At 51.9% G+C, this 16,711-nt stretch overlaps 1 protein-coding gene across 1 annotated transcript; it reads right to left on the reverse strand.

The window, feature by feature from the left end:
* Positions 1 to 1,232: 1,232 nt before the first annotated feature.
* Polm (DNA polymerase mu) lies at positions 1,233 to 10,911 on the reverse strand. The gene is made up of 10 exons (XM_051165125.1): positions 10,724 to 10,911; positions 9,634 to 9,814; positions 9,111 to 9,209; positions 8,805 to 8,975; positions 8,143 to 8,214; positions 4,709 to 4,829; positions 3,060 to 3,192; positions 2,827 to 2,929; positions 2,301 to 2,726; positions 1,233 to 1,834 (listed from the first exon to the last, which is right to left on the reverse strand). Exons 1-10 carry the CDS (start codon positions 10,909 to 10,911, stop codon positions 1,748 to 1,750), a joined length of 1,581 nt encoding a protein of 526 aa, XP_051021082.1. The 3' UTR covers positions 1,233 to 1,747.
* Positions 10,912 to 16,711: the final 5,800 nt, after the last annotated feature.

Raw genomic sequence — 16,711 nt, forward strand, 5'->3', positions numbered from 1 at the left:
CATTTGCTAAGGGAGCGGCCAGCAAGAGCTCAAAGTTCTGCTGCACACCTATGACACATTTGTAGGGACAAAGCCAAATGAGTAAGGGAGCCTGTCACCGTTAACGGTATGATATAAGCTAAAGTTCTAGGGGCACAGCTGGTGGCAGAAGTGGCCATTCTGTGTGTGTATGTGCATGTGTGTGTTAAAACTCATAAAACTCAAAAAGCCGGGTGTGGTGGTGCACGCCTTTAATCCCAGCACTCGGGAGGCAGAGGCAGGCGGATCGCTGTGAGTTCGAGGCCAGCCTGGTCTACAAAGTGAGTCCAGGATAGCCAAGGCTATACAGAGAAACCCTGTCTCGAAAAACCAAAAAAAAAAAAAAAAAAAAAAAACTCATAAAACTCTACTCCAAAAGAATCCATTTTGCCGGGTATGGTGGCACACTCCTTTAATCCCAGCACTGGGGAGGCAGAGGCGGGTGGATCGCTGTGAGTTCGAGGCCAGCCTGGTCTACAAAGTAAGTCCAGGACAGCCAAGGCTACACAGAGAAACCCTGTCTTGAAAAACAAACAAACGAAAAGAATCCATTTTATTGAATGTTAATCTTTAAAATACTTGTTAACACGGTGATTGATCTAGGAGGCCTTTGTCCACCAGGTCCTGAAGAAGTAGGGACAGTGGACACTAAGTGGACAGTGAGGCAAGGAAGGGCCTTTTGAGCCCTTGGTGCATGGGGATATGGGGACATTGTGTGACGAACCCACTTTAGTGCTTCTGGCTCCAGAGAAGGTGAAGGAGTTGGTCGTACAGAGTCTGCAAACAGGGCCTGGAAGTGACCTGGTTAAGTGTGTGTGTATGTGGGGGTGGGGTGCGGGTTGTAACTGGGGGAATCCAGCTGAGACTGCAGAAACGCCCAGGGCCTGCATGAGGACCGCAGGTTGAGAACTGATGCAGAGCTGTCAAAGAGTGGCAGAGCCACACATCTTTTCAGAGACAGGCACGGGGCGCCTGCCCCTCACAGGCTCAGGATGGATAGGAAGAGCACTCAGCTGCTGACCACTGATCTTGCTTCAGTGTTGCTGCCAGGCTGGGCTGTACAGTCTCTGTCCTGGGAACCAGCCCTTCCCAGAATGCACTGCTGGGGCTGTGGGTACGCAGGGGATTGTGGGTGGGCAAGCCAGGCTCAGCCAAGGCTGGATTGTGGGAGAGGCCCTGATGCTAGAGCTGCGCTGCTTATGACGTATGTATGGTACAGGCTGGTACCCAGCTCTGCAGGTGGGGGTGTCCACCGACAGCCGCGGCACTGGACATTCCTGTCCTGGGCCGCCTCCTTCTCCAGATACCTCAGCACAGCACTCAGTCAGGCTTCCTGCTTCTGTGTGGCACCTCCCAGCAGAATGATACTTGCCCTATCAGCTCAAGCCCAGGGCAGGGGCATGTGCATCTTTTCTGGCACGCTGAAGGGGGCACTCTGCAGCAGACACAGCAACCACAGCTGGACTGATCCAACGCTCACACCAGGATCAGAACCAGTTCCACGACATATGGACTGCTCAGAGGTCCTGACCCCGAGGAGTGTGGAGGGTGAAAGTTGACCTGACTCGGGGTCACGCCTTGCCAATGTCCCAGCATGTGAAAGCTCCATTTACACAAGTGAGGCCAGCGGGTGGAAATGTACCTTCTGCCTAGAAACACTCCCGAGTCATGCATGAGGCAGCCCCTCACATTTTTGTGGATGGGTGGGTGTGTCGGCCAGCAGGCGGGATCAGGCATTTCTCTGCTCTGGAGGAAGGTACTTGAGGCCCAGAAGTCTGAAAATGTCTTCCTCAGAAGTGGCATGGAAAAATGTCTTCTGCAAAGAATAAGAACAATAGCAATGGGGTTGGAGAGATGGCTCAGAGGTGAAGAGCACTGTGTATTCTTCCTAAAGGTCCTGAGTTCAAATCCCAGCAACCACATGGTGGCTCACAACCACCTCTAATGAGATTTGGTGCCCTCTTCTGGCCTACCGCATACATGTGGGCAGAATGCTGTATAAATAATAAATAAATCTTTAAAAAAAAAAAAGAACAATAGCAACTTGGGCCCAGATCATGCCTCCATGCAGCATAGCTGGTACCCAGGCCAGGCCATGCTTCCACGCAGTGTGGCTGGGCCCATGCTATGCACCATGAAGTGTAGCTGGTACCCAGGCCACGTTACTGTACATAGTGTGGTTGGGATCATGACATGTTGTTTGGAGCGTGCATCACTTTAGAGACTGCGGACCAGATTCGGGTTATGGGAACTGTTTCTTACCCTAGTTCCTTGCAACTTACCCGCTCAGGATCAAACAGCCCATGGCTGTTCAGCCACAGCCCCTTCTCTTGGCGGCTGAAACGCCGTAGCTCCCGCTCAAAAAGCTGGGGAGACAGGGAAAGGACAACTGCCCTTAGTTGGGCTGGCCCACCCCAGGCCCAGGCCCACCAAGGAACACAGGACTTACACAGACTTACCTGGGAGCCAGTCCAGCCGAGAAGAGCAAAGGGGAACTGGCTGTTGGGGGTGACCACAAGATCTACCCTCACAGCTCTCTTGGGGGTTGGGCAGGGATGCCGGGCCCCCTCTAAAGCTGCCTGTATGGGTTGTGGCAAGGACAAGATGCAGAAGCTCCTCTCAAAAGCATCCATGGTGGAGTTCTGCCGGAGAAGGTGGGCGGAGTCTGCCAAGTGGCTGCGATGGTACTGGTGATACAGGACAAGACCCTGGGAGAGGGGAGGCAGGTGTGGCCCGGCGTGCCATGGCTCTGGGAGGGCAGAAGGCTGGTCAGGGGTTGTTCTTGGGCAGGGCCCTGGAGGCCCTCACCTGGCTCTGTAGGTAGCCCATCAGCCTGGGCAGCAGCCCCACTTCTTGGCCCTCCTCAGGGTGTGTGATAAGGAAGTCCACGTCATGGCCTTGTAACTTCCCCCTGAAAGAGACAGTTTGGTTCTCTGGCCTCAACACAAAGCCATGTTCCCTTCAAGGGGTGTCTATCACTCAAGTCCCTACCTTAGGGAAGAGCCTGGAGTGTAGTCAGAAGGTATGGTGGGCCCTCTTACCTCCGGAAACCGCCGGTCAGTGTGACAGTGGCTCCGGGCATGATCTGTCTCACGGCTGCCTCTATCAACTGTTGCAGAGCCTCGGCATCAGCTCGCCCAACCGGAGTGCTCAGGTCCTGGGAGTACTGGAGCCCTGTGGGGAGCACGGCCTGTCTTTCCCGTGGAGCCCCACTCCCTCCACCCCCAGCACACAGTAGCCACCACCACAGCTGAGGGGCTGTAGGAAAGGCAGAAGGACGGAGCCAGAGAGAGATCCTACAAATGCTTCACCTCTTTTAAACTTAAATACTTATTCTGAGATAATGGTAGATTCACATGCAGATGAAAAAAACAAGATCCCTGGTACCCTTTACCTAACTCCCCCGCAAACATACTATCTTATAAAACTTCAGCAAGTGAGCTTGAGACCAGCATGGCCTATATATAGAGTTTCAGGCCAGCCAGGGCGACACACAGAGCAGCTGGGGCAGAGAGTTTGTTTACCACGGGCCTTATAAAGCCCTACGTCCAATCCCCAACACTACAGCAAAACAACATGAGAGAACGAAGTTAACACAGGGCACGGGCGAGACACATCTAGCCCTTTTAAGGTTTCAGAGTCTCCCTTAATCAAAGGCAACCAAAAGGTGGTTAAAAAAAAAAAAAAAAAAAAAAGATGTGCTTGGGCTGTAGAGCTGGCTCAGAAGTTAAGAGCACTGACTGCTTTTTCCAGAGGTCCTGAGTTCAATTCCCAGCAACCACATGGTGGCTCACAACCATCTATAATGGGATCTGATGCCCTCTTCTGGCCTGCAGGTATACATGCAGACAGAACACTGTATACATGCTAACAAATAAATCTTGTGTTAATTAGAATTAACACTTCAGTTAAAAAAAAAAAAAAAGGTTGTGCTGAAGATAGGTCTGCCACTGGCCACCTCTCCTTTGGCCAAAGGGGCTCCACTGTGCCCTCCATGCTCAGTTAAGGAGGTTTAAGCCCAAGGAATGGTAACACCTAGCACACAGCAAGCTGCTGGCCATCTGTCTGCCCAGCCCCGGGGAGAGGCAACTGAGGCAGGCAGTACCCTGGGGAGGCCACTGGCAGGCCATGGCACCCTTCAGCAGGGACTCCAGCCAGGACCACTAGCACAACCAGGAGGCTACACAGACCAAAACGTCTGCTCATCACCCGCCAGCTTCCATGGGCACTCAGGAGTTTCGCGCTATCATTCCTCTGTGTTTCCCAGAGAAAGTAGCCTCGTCTCAGAGAGGTAAGTCTGAAAGCCATGGTCACATACCAAGCAAATAGAGGAGTGGGCTCAAACCAGGCGCAATAAACCCAAGGTCTGTTATTTTCACTCATGGAGCCATAGGTACCACAAGGCCACACACACCAGACGCTACATAGCCCAGACCAAGGCTGTCCCTAACATGAACTGAAATCAAACAGGAAGAAACATGAGGCCCAGGCGCCGTGGCAATGCTATGACAACAATCACTGAGAAAGGGCCATGGTGGACCCTGGCTACAGGGAGGAAGCCATAGGGAGCTCGCCTCATCGCGGCCAGGATCCCTCTGCACCGGCTGGTCCCCGGAGTCAACGCATTACACGTGAGAACTAAGGGCATCGCTGTGTAGCTTCTAGGTCCAGGGGACGCTGGGAAGGCCACCTGCTTTCTGCTGCTGGGTCAGTCTCTGGGGCTGCTCTCTGAGCTCATCCAGGGTTCGTAGTCCTTCCTGGTACCACCGGTTGGCAGTCTTCACCCCAACCCCGAAGACTTGGGTGAAGAGCTACGTGGAAGGAGGAAGAATGGCTAGTCAGGAGCAGCCCGCGGAGGACACCCCTGAGAGAGTTGCCTTCACACCCAGTGCCACAGGACAAGGACTCAGTCCTGGAGTCTAGCCTGCCCAGCCACTCTCACAGGGGACTGAACCCACAAACCCAGAGAGTAGCCCTACTAATGACAGCATATTTCTGCTGCCCAACTGCGAAAAAACCTTCAGTAAGCTCTCTTTGCCCCTTTATGAAGGTCTGTCTCCTTAACGCATAGGCCGAGCCTGTGCTTACAACAGACATTGAAGAGTTACCCTAATATGCAGGCTCACCAGGTTTTTCATTCCCTGGGAAAACCTACCACCACACCTGCAGCTTATTTGTGCTTTCTTTTCTTTCTTTCTTTTTTTTTTTTTTTTGAGACAGGGTCTCTCTGTGTAGCCTTGGCTGTCCTGGACTCTGTAGACCAGGCTGGCCTCGAACTCACAGCGATCCACCAGCCTCTGCCTCCCAAATGCTGGGATTAAAGGTGCGTGCCACCACGCCCACCCCTTGTGCTTTCCTTTCGACAGCAAAAATAAGGAAGAGTGACCAAGGGTGGTGTCAACAGAAACACTGGAGGCCTGACCAGTGTCTCCACAGTGGGTGTGGAGAACTTGTTCTCAGGGGTTCAAATGCCAAATCCGTGGATCTCTGCAGTAAGCATGTTGCCTGCTTTGGGCCAACCACTCAAGAGACTCTCCTCAGGAATTTTACAATGAGACCAAGGACAGTCCCCAGATAGCCCAAACGCTTCAGTGGCTATGTTTCCTAGCAGTGGAGGACACCGATGCGTGTCCAGAAGATGGAGGCCAGGTGCGGCCTGCATGCCTACAATCCCAGCACTCAGGAGAGAGACGCAGAAAGACCTTGAATTCTAAGGCAGCCTTGAATTATAAGCAAGACCCTGACCACAAACCAACCAACCAGAGCTGCCTTGTAGGAGAGCCGAGGCAAAAAGAGCTTTCTTAGCTCTCCCCTTCCAGGGCTTTCCTCAGCCCGGTTTCCCCTGACTCTCTGAACTCCGTGTAAGACAGAGCACTGTCACTGCAATCAACAGAACCTGGCTTTCAAAATCTGGTACTAGCTGGGCGTGGTGGCGCACACCTTTAATACCATCACTAGGGAGGCAGAGGCAGGCAGATCTCTGAGTTCCAGGCCAGCCTGGTCTACAGAGCAAGTTCCAGGCCAGCCAGGGCTGCACAGAGAAACCCTGTCTCGAACAAAACAAAACATCTGATACCAGGGCTGTTGAGATAACTCAGTGATTAAGCTTAAGTGGCACTCATGCAGAGGGCCTGTGGTTAAATCCAAGCACCCCTGTCAGGTAGCTCACACCTGCCTATATCTCCAGGGGATCTGCCACCTGTGGCCACCTCACTCAGCACACACTCATGCACGTATGTAATTTAAATAAATGTATAAAGAAACTGACATGATTTGAATGTAGCATGGCACTCTGGTATCTCAGCATCTGGAAGGTGAAGGCAGGAAAAGGCCTCAGTTACAGTGTGTTCCAGCCTGGGCTGTGTGAGGCGTGGTCCTCCAAACCAAAACCAACCCTTGCAAGCTATCCTCGAACCTCCACATGTGTGCCATGGTGTGCTTTCCCTCAAATAAATAAATAAACAAACTATTTTTTAAATTAAATTTAAAAAATGAGTAAAATACTGAGATAACAACAATATTATTTCTTTTTAAAAGTGGGAGGGAGGGCCTCATGCCTATAATCTCAGCACTTGGAAAGCAGAGGCAGAGGGTTTTTAGTTTGAGGCCAGCCTCAGCTTCAGTCTGAGAAAGTCTCAATCTGCTACTCTGAAAAAAAACAAACAAACAAACAAACTACACACACACACACTTCTAATTACTAAGATAATTTCCTGCTGGCATGGATGTTTTCTAGACTTTGGGGTGCCCAGGAGGCAGAGTGGAGAAGAGACACCTCCGACATCTTCCAGTGACTCCTCCTCTTCTGGCCAGGAACCCCTCGTCAGGGCTGGGGCTGACGGAGAAACCATTCCTTTACTGATGTCAACATGAAGGTCACCCCAGCTCAGGCCCCATGTCTGATCCACCCAGCGCGGCCACAGCCAGGCCTCTTAGCTGGAGGACTCTCTTTCAAGCCCTCCCTGCCACTCTGACAGTATTCTGTTCTGTACAGTGTCCCACAGCACCCTCCCAGGAGGCCACAAATCTCAGGCCACAGACCTGACAATCTCCAGCTACAAAAGGAAAGGCAGCCGGTGTCAGAGCAGATAGAAGCAAAGCACCTAGGTGGCCTCCATATCATGTTAGCAGTGAGGAGGCGCAGGTGTAAGTGCCTCATGGAGACAGGCAGGCCCACAGCACTGAGAAGGATGCCCCAGACCACAGAGGTGGAGCAATGCAAGGTGGTTGACTGTAGCGTGTAGCATGGACAGGCGCAAACATGGGCTCACAGGCATACACACACACACACACACACACACACACACACACACACACACACCCTAGTGCACACATTTTGTTCAGTATGCTCTTTATTTTTGTTGTTGGTTTGTTTTTGTTTTTGTTTTGTTTTGTTTTGTTTTTTTTGGTTTTTCGAGACAAGGTCTCTCTGTGTAGCCTTGGCTGTCCTAGACTCACTTTGTAGACCAGGCTGGCCTCGAACTCACAGCCATCCACCTGCCTCTGCCTCCCGAGTGCTGGGATTAAAGGCATGCGCCACCACGCCCGGCTTGTTTTGATTTTTAAAATGTATTTATTATATACTAAGTGCTCTGCCTGCATGTACATCTGCAGGCCAGAAAAGGGCACCAGATCTCATTATAGATGGTTGTGAGCCACCATGTGGTTGCTGAGAATTGAACTCTGGATCTTTAGAAGAACAGCCAGGACTCTTAACCTCTGAGCCATCTCTCCAGTCCTGGTTTTTGTTTTTTGAGACATGGTTTCTTTTTGTAGACTTGGCTATCCTGGGACTCACAGAGATTCACCTGCCTCAGCCTCCCGAGTGCTGGGAATAAAGGTGTTCGCCACCACACCTGGCTCAGTGTGCTCTTTAATATGTATTCATGAAACCAGATGGTGCTCAGTGATGTAGAAATTTCCCTACACTCAAAACAGGCTCTGCCGGCATGTCTCCACTTGGCAGGCTGGTGCCTATCAGGTGTCAGTTGAGCTGCCGTTCCTTAGTGACCTTCCATGACCCCAGGGCTGAGTGAAAAGGCCTTTGCTGGCTGTTTGCTCATGATGCGGGCTGAGTTGTGCACCCCAGCCAGGGTCCCATCTGTCCCGTCCCCCGACACACACCTTCATGGTCTGGTGCCTTTCTGAGCATCGGACTTGCTCCACCTCCTCACATGTTCCATGTTCCAGCAACTCCTGGGACGGAAGACAAAACACCACTCTGAGCCCAAGGCAGTTCTGTCTGTACCCTTCAGAAAGGGGCTCTGTGTTGTCGGGAGAAAGAGACACTATGCTGAGGGAGGTAACCAAAGCTGCACGACACAGCTGGGGTGCCAGGGGCTCTAGCCATTAAGCTCTCCAGGGCTGGAATAACAACAATCAATGGGACCTGTGATGTGGTCCCCTCCTTTAGAAACATGTATGACTTGATCTAAAAGCGGCTTTTGCCACTATGGGTTCTTGAAGAAAAAATATCCAAAAGGCTGGCTCAAGGTCAGGTCCCCCAAAAAAGCATGTTAGGGTGCTTTCTTATATTACCCCAGACATCCAGGGACTGCTAACGATGACACCAATGCCAGGAGCAACCTCCACTAAACTTATTCATCCACCCTAGGGCAGGGGAAGAACTCAGGTACCAGGAATCTGTGCCAAAGATGGCTTATGTGGCCGCACAGCAGCAGCCCGCACAAGCGCGTATTTCCAGGACTGGCAATGAACTAAATCCCCTGCTGTGCCACCAGGTCCAGGACTCCTTGCTCCACTCAGTCAGTGTGACCAGCACCTACCTGGACTACTCTAGAGGAATGTTCTCCAAAGTGAGGCAGCCCCTGCAGCTGGCTCAGCGATATGACAGGGCAGGAAAGAGACTTGAGCACCGAGGCTGCTCGGTAGAAGGAGAGAAGACGGCCCTCGTTGCTTTCAAAACCTGCTGCCTCTGCCAGCGTCTCCAGAGCCTCCTGTGGGGAGGGCGCTCGGTTAAGGTACAAGGTACCCTGCCTCCACCTTTTAGCGACTAATCAGCTGTATCCATGTCCCACTCTCCCGGGGTGCGGGGGGGGGGGGCGGAGAGCATCTGCTCAGATGCAGCTTACTGTGAGGAGAGTGTTGTGGTGTGTGAGAGGTGTGGGGCGCTGACAGGCATAAGCTGGCATCGTCACTGAGCTTGGGGACTCCTTTCTGGGTTCAGCTACCTGCAAAAGGAGAAGGCACAGGTCATCATGAGGCTGCAGGACTGGCATATACGCTACCCCCTCAACTCTAGATACGTGGGATGGGGACTGAGGTCTCTAAAGTCAGGCAACTTGCCTCCTGTCTCCTAGCAGCCTGGCCTCAGAGCATCCCAAGATCAGAACCCTACCAACTCAGTTCATCCTCAAGAACCCGCTAAGGAAGAAACTCCTAGAAATACTAAAAGTAAGTAAGTCCCAAATGGTTAGACCAGAAGGTGTGATGGTGCAGCGCCCCACACCCCCAAATCCCTGCTGTGAACTTTATTGGTTTCCCAGGGGCCTCTGCAGTCTAGGGAGAGCCCTCACTCCCCACCTCCTCCCGAGGACACAGAGGACCTGCTACCCAGTCATCCATGCCATCTGAGCTAGTCCTTCAGTTGCTCACCTCCAGGCGGTGCCGGACCTCCTCAGGGACAGGCTGCCCAGCTGCCATGCTCTCGGTAAACCAGCTGATGTCCAGTAGTGCTGGCTGGGGGCAGCTTGGAAGACGAGCATCCATGCTCTCCCGCCAGCAGATGGCCTCCTTGGCTGAGGTCTGCTCCATCACCACATGTGTTACCTCTGAGCTGGGGGAGAGAGGGGGAGAAGGAAACCCAGGGGCTCTTGTTGTTCTGCTCCTAAAATCCCACAGCGCCCTCTGCACTTTGTCAGCCACCCTCTGCCTAAGAGAAAGGGGGGTGCCTTAGGGGTCAGGGCCAGGTGGCTCTGACCTCCACACTAATGGCTGTTTGGAGACTTGCTTGGTCGGCCAGGCTGACCTGGAACTCTAGCACCCTTGCACCAGAATTACAGGCAGCCATCACACTCCGCTAAGATTTTAAGACATGAGAGTCTTGCCCTGTTTATTCCAAATCCAGCAGGCAAACGCTTTCTAGGTGTCCTTGGGAAAGCTTGGTATCTATGTTTCTTTTACATTGGAGAAATCCAACGCAAACTATCTTGTCAGGCTGTTGTAAAAAACGTAAAGCCATGTACAATCCAAATTGTTATCTCCACTTATTCAAGTGAGTCCGATGCATTATTTGGGGGTGGGGGAGAGGTGTGGCAAAGAAGCTAGCCAATTACAAGGACACAGGCTCCAAGTTCCTTTATTATCCTCGATCTCAAAGTTACTCTATTGCCTTGGTCATGTTCTCTACAGGAGCTGGTTGGTGACTTAAACTCAAGACATCCTTGACCGCTGGCTCACTGGGAGGGAGGGCAGCTAGCAAACACTGCTCATCAAATACTCTTCCTTGTATGGCTCTTTAAGAAGAAGCCTCTCACTTGATAGCATCCTTTCAAAAAGAGTAACTCCGGGTTGGAGAACTGTACCGCAACTGCCAAGTACCAACTGGCTTGGAACTGGCCGTCACAGGCATCTGCGCGCCCTCCCCCGATCTGGGCCACAGTTAGGTCCATACACTGGGGTGACGGGCATAATTATACCAGCCCACCTCGAGGTTGGCACCCTACCACCATCGGGAGCCGCACACCTGTAGGCATCTAGGATGCGGAAACCTTTGGACCGCGCCAGGCGCGTGAGGAAGGCCCGGCGGCTGCGGCCCATGCGCGGCTCGGCCAGGTAGATGGCCACACTCGGGAAGAGCGCCTTAGGCGGCGCGGAGAAGGCAATGGTGCTGTGTGGGGACCCCGCTCGCGCTCGCCGTCGCTTCGGAAGCATCTGGGCACGGAAAGCCGCGGAACTAGAAAGCCGAGGTCTGGGAAGAAGGCGGAGGGAGAGCGAAGAAACCTGCGGGGAGAGGAAGTGGTGTCTGGTTCGCAGAGGAGGGTGGGAAGGCTCTATGCAAATAATGCCCTCTGGGATGGCTTAGGCTCCTCCCCGGGGCCATTTATGCAAATAACTACTCCCCGGGAAAGCCCCGTTGGCTTCGCAGACCCTGGAGGAAGAAGCCTGGGCCTGTGGGCGTGGCTTCACTTGGGCGGGCATTTTCCTTCCTTCGGGGGCGGAGTCTCGGCCTTCTCTCCCCAGCCCCGCCCCCCGAGGGCGGCGTCTCGGTTATCCTAGACCACAGGCGAACTGCTGGCCCACCCCTCAGCTGCCTGTACTGGTGACGCGGTGCCTGCGCGGCATCCCCTGGGTATGCAAAAGAGCACAGATTCGTGGTCTGTGAGTGAGCTGGTGGAGCATGAAAATGTTTTCCAGTCCAACGGTATTAGGACAGCTGGCCGTCCATTTGGAAAAACAGAAATTGGGCACGTCACTGCTTAACATCAAGTAGAACAAACATCCAATTCTGAAAAAGAAACCAAAACTGTACTTGCAGAAATTTTATTTTTAAAAATGTTTACTAGATTTATTTAATTTTGTGTGTATATGTGTTTTGCTTGCATGTGTAGTTGCATACTACGTGCATGCCTAGTGCCCACCGAGGGAGAAGGTCTCATATCCCTGGAATTGGAGTATGAGCCCCTGCCCCTGTAAATGCAGGGAACTTAATTCAGGTCCTCTGTAAGAGCAACAAGTGCTAAGCTATCTCTCTAGTCCCTTAAAAATAAAACCAAGGCCGGGCGTGGTGGCGCATGCCTTTAATCCCAGCACTCGGGAGGCAGAGGCAGGCGGATCGCTGTGAGTTCGAGGCCAGCCTGGTCTACAAAGTGAGTCCAGGACAGCCAAGGCTAGCACAGAGAAACCCTGTCTCGAAAAAAAACAAAAACAAAAAAAAAAAAAGAAAGAAAGAAAGAAAGAAGAGCAAGTGGAACTTCATGTAAATTTAAAATTTGTCCTGGCAAGGTGGTATCCTGTGGGGCCAGGGAGCCAGAGGGTTGGGGAAGCAGGCCTGAGGTTGAGGTGTGTCCAAACCCCAAAAGTCTTGAGACAGGCAGGAGTAGGACTGGTCCCTCCTTGCCTTGGGCCTGCATGTCCCAGTGCACATAGCCTTGAGCCCCGCACCTCCGCCACCCCTGAGGTGGTCACGTAGCCTGCCCGGCAAGTTCCACGTTAAACTTCTCTCCTTATACGGTCATGTCCAGCAAGCACCTGGAATCCCTCTTCATGCAAATAAGGCGTTCCCAGTACCTTGGCCCTGGCCAATGATGTACCCTCACCCCCTGAAAGGTTTAAATGGACTTTGTTCCCCTCAAACGATTTGTCTTGCTGAAGCTGTCTCCTGAGAAGGCTGTTTCTCACATATTCACTGACAGAGATTCTGCCTTGCTCCCCTCCCTCCAGTCCAGCCCAACAGGCAATGAGCCTGTGTACCCTGAGTGGAAGTGGACATGGGGTGGCAGTGTACTTCTGTGCTGCCGGCACTCCTCCATTTTGAGAGTATTTTGGGTTAGCTGTGCTAAATGTATTTGTGTGCCTATAGGAGTCCCAGGACAGACCAAAGAGCTGGTGGGTGGTCCTCCTGTGACAGGCAGAGAAGGGAAGGCATCTCCTGGAGTGCTGAGACTTTGCCTGGGACTGGAGGTGCCTTTTGCTGGAGGCCTAGCAGTAGGATACAGAGTTACCTCACAAGGTCCAGGCCCCAGTGTGACTAAGATGTGCTTGAAAGGAGTTGCCCTTCCTGGAGGGTAGGTAGTCTGTAGCAAAGACCCTGCAGAATGGATACCTCAGACTCCTAGACGGAGCATTGTCTTTTGACTTCATCACCCCACACAGTTGCGCTGTGGTAGTCATTGGAGGAAGGTGGTGAGGAGTGAGGCTGAGAAGGGAAAGATCTGCCTCAGGGGCAGTAGTGAGGCATGCCATCTCCTCTGCGTGTATGCAATACTCTGTATCCTTAAGATAAAAAGGGGTGTGTGAGATAAGCCTGGATGAGTCTAGAGACCCTGGATGCTAAGTAGAAAGGACCATGCCACATGGGCTCCCTCGGCCTAGATATATACCCCAGGAGCACAGGCCCAGAGAAGTTCCTTAACTGAGAGCAGGTGGCCTCAGGAGACTCTGGCCTTCTCTTTCAGAACCCTCAGGCTACTCTGGGGCCTCTTGGGAAATAGTGACGTCAGGCTGACTTTGGTGGTCCGTTCTAGTACAGTTAGCTCAGGGATTCCCGTCTAAGTCTGAGCCCTTCCTCTCTCCAAGACCCTCCCCACCCACACACACACATGAGAAAGCCTGAACAGACTTTCTCATGTCCAGGCTCCTTCAGCTGCCCGAGGCTCGAGGCTTGCTGGCTTCTCCCCACTCTCCAGCCTGTCTAGTTCTGTCCACCTCAAACTTCTGTTTGGATTGCTTTTGCCCAGATGTATGAACTTATGTTTTTCCAAGATGTATATCCTGTTTTAGCCTCTAGCTAAAAACAAACAAACAAACAAACAAAACAAACAAAACAAAACCAAAAAACCCTGCTGTGTGTGTGTATGTGTGTGTGTGTGTGTGTTTTGTGGGGCACAGGGATGGGGGACTACTCAGTTCTGGAAACCTTCCCAAAGCTACACTCACATCCCAGCCCCTACCCCAGCACCTGTCTTCAGGTTGCCTTTGGTGTCATTTACTCTCGTGTGAAGGGCTAGGCGTCAGCTCAGCTCCAGCCCTTGGCCCTCCTGTCTTGATCCCTTTTCCCCTACAGGCCTCTTGCCAGGAGCACTGGCCCGAACTCTTAAGCTCTTTGACACACTGTAGTCATTAATCTCTGGTGTGCCTGTCCCATGACTGCTATAACACATTGTCACAAATTGGGCAGCTTTAACCAAAAGAAACATATTCTCTCCTAATTTTAAGGGAAGAAGTTTAAAAAAAAAAATCCAGTGTCGAGCATGGTGGCGGCCCCCCTTTTAATCCCAGCACTCGGAAGTTCAAGGCCAGCCTGGTCTACAAAGTGAGTCCAGGACAGCCAAGGATACACAGAGAAACCCTGTCTCGAGGGGGGGGGGGATATATATATATATATATCTCCAGGGTTTCTTAAATCTGTAGTTGAGGCCCCTGTCTGCTGCCTGCCTCCTCCAGTCAGTGGCGGCACAGGTCTAGTCTCTGCTGTCACCTTCAGTGACAGCCTTGCCTCTGTGCTCTTCTGTGTGTCCTCCTCTTCCCTTAGAATGATACTGGTCAAGAAACATTGTTCTAACTCAGGAGGGGAATCATCTCAAGGTTCTCACCCTAATTATATCAGCAAGGGCTCTTATTCCTCCCCAAAAAGTGTCTGGAAGGACATGGAAGTAGGGTGCTGCTTTTTAATCTGCTACCCTGAGTCTAGCTTTTCCACTGTCTCTAACCTGTCAGAACCTCAAGGTTTATGTCATTTCATTTTTTGAGACAGGTCTCACTATGTAGCCCAGACTGGCCTCAAACTCCCAACATCCCGCGCCCCCCACCCACCCCTCAGCGTCCTCACTGGGATTATGGAGGCGTGCCACCGTGCCTGGCTTACATTTGGATCTTTGGCAGTTGATGTACTAGTGTGCTGGGGCTGGGCCTTGCCAGGGCCTGGATGGTTATGTAACAAGTGTAGAGGCTTTATTTGTGAGAAACATTTGCTGCCTTTTAAGGAAGATTTGCATCTCTCCTTCTGGACAAGGCACCGTGCAGGAACCCTGTGAGCAGTTGGTGGCCCAGGATGGGACCTCACTGGGATATGGGGGTGGGGGTGGGGGGGAATCAAGAAGCACTGGGACCCTTTTTGTCAAATGGGATTGGGCCAGAGAATTCTTACAAAAGGAAGTACCCTTAAAATGATTTGATTAACCAACCCAGGCATAGCTGGCAATGAGGGAGTGCCTCGAGGGCCCAGAAGGACAGACAGACAAGGATGCTTACAGAGACCTGAGCTCCACTGCAAATTAAAAATCCAAGATGGCTGGGTGTGGTAGACCAAGCCTTTAATCCTGACATACAAGAGGCAGAGGCGGGAATATCTCTGTGAGTTCAAGGACAACTGGTCTCTACAGAGAGTTCCAGTCCAGCTAAGGCTACACACTGAGGCTCTGTCTCAACCAAACAAAAGTCCAAAGATGATTTCATTCCCACTACTGCTGAAGCTCACCCTATTTCATTCTTTAGTAATCAGACCCAAAGCTGTTTGGTTATTTTCTCATTTACTGTAATTACTATTGAAGTAAGACACAGATACAGATACTGGGGTGTGGTAGAGGGGGGAGGCCCCTGGTTTTACTGACACAGAGTTAGGAAATCTTGCTTCTTTCCTGGTTTCTGACCATGGTGTGGAGAGGCTGGAGAGGGAGGCAGCAAGCTACCGCTGAGGAGCACCGAGCCAAGGTTGAGGGAAAAAGAGGAGACAACAGCTGGAAAGGTTTGTAGGAAGACCCTGGACTCCTAGACAGGGATAGGGCCTGCACCAGAAGACCAGTGGTACCCAGATAGACACGGGTGAGAAGTGACACTGGCACGTAAGTGGAGGCTTGGGGGCTGGAGAGATGGCTCAGCGGTTAAGAGCACTGTCGGCTCTTTTCAGAGGTCCTGAGTTCAATTCCCAGAAACCATAAATGGAGGCTTGGAGGCAGCTATGTGCCATGCTAATGGCTTACTGAGTTTTATTTTCTTTCTGAATGTGTTGACTGGGTTGTAGAGGTTTCTTGACCTCTATGGGGCTATGTACCATAAGCCTCTGGCAACTTGGAAGTCTTAGGGGTCGAGAATTGATTAGACACGCTGGCTGCAGAGCCCGGAAGCAGAGCATTACAGCACGCTGCAGGCCCGCGGCTCTTTCACGCCTGGTCAGTGGCCATCGCTGCTTTCATAAAATACTGAACATCACTTGTCTGGGAAAAGATACAAATTCAAGGTGTAATTTCAACCGGACACAGTTGTTTTTTCACACCACTGTAACCTTGAAACTGTATAAGCCAGACCGTCAGAAGCTGAGACCCATCCACTCTCTGTTGGCGGTGGTTTTAGTGTATCTATCTGTAGACCAGGCTGGCCTTGAACTCAGAGATCTGCCTGCCTCTGCCTCTGCCTCCGGAGCGCTGGGATTGAAGGCTTGTCCCACCATGTCCAGCTTGGCTTTACTTTTATAGTTTTTCTTAGTGTGCATAAGTGTATGTGTGCTCATAATGTGCAGGCGCTGCCTTCTGAGGGTAATAGAGGGTGCTGGATCCGCTGGAACTATAGGTACAGCCATATATGCCATATGGGTGCTGGGAACAGAGCCTGCGTTTCCTGCCAGAGCAATACGTGGTCTTAGCCACCGAGCCATCGCTCTAGCCCCTGCTGCTGCTGTTTTGACAAAGCCTTGTTGTGCGGCCCAGGGCCGGAGCTCTCTCGACCTTCTTGCCTTTGCTTCCAGGATGCTGTAAGGGGAGGTGCCAGCCACCATACCTGCTTTCACTACCATTTCCCAACTGTAGCGAGTGTCGCAGGTTTAGAGCTTAAATAACGTTTCGCAGGATGCTGTAGCCATGGAGGCAGAAACACACACACACACACACACACACACACACACACACACACACACACACACACACGTACGTATAGAAACAATAACTTAAATTTGGGGCAGGGGATGTGGCTCAGTGTTAAAGCACTTGTCTGTCATGTCTGAGACTTGGTCACAACAAGA

The sequence above is a fragment of the Acomys russatus genome, chromosome 22 (genome assembly GCF_903995435.1).
Source record: "Acomys russatus chromosome 22, mAcoRus1.1, whole genome shotgun sequence".
Lineage (NCBI taxonomy): Eukaryota > Metazoa > Chordata > Mammalia > Rodentia > Muridae > Acomys > Acomys russatus.

Coding starts and splice junctions, on each gene's coding strand:
- Polm (XM_051165125.1), bottom strand. CDS start 10,911: ATGCTTCCGAAGCGACGGCGAGCGCGAGCGGGGTCCCCACACAGCACC. Junction 9,210..9,633: donor AGGTCCGGCACCGCCTGGAG/GTGAGCAACTGA, acceptor CTCCTTTTGCAG/GTAGCTGAACCCAGAAAGGA. Junction 4,830..8,142: donor AAAGGCACCAGACCATGAAG/GTGTGTGTCGGG, acceptor CCTTCCACGTAG/CTCTTCACCCAAGTCTTCGG.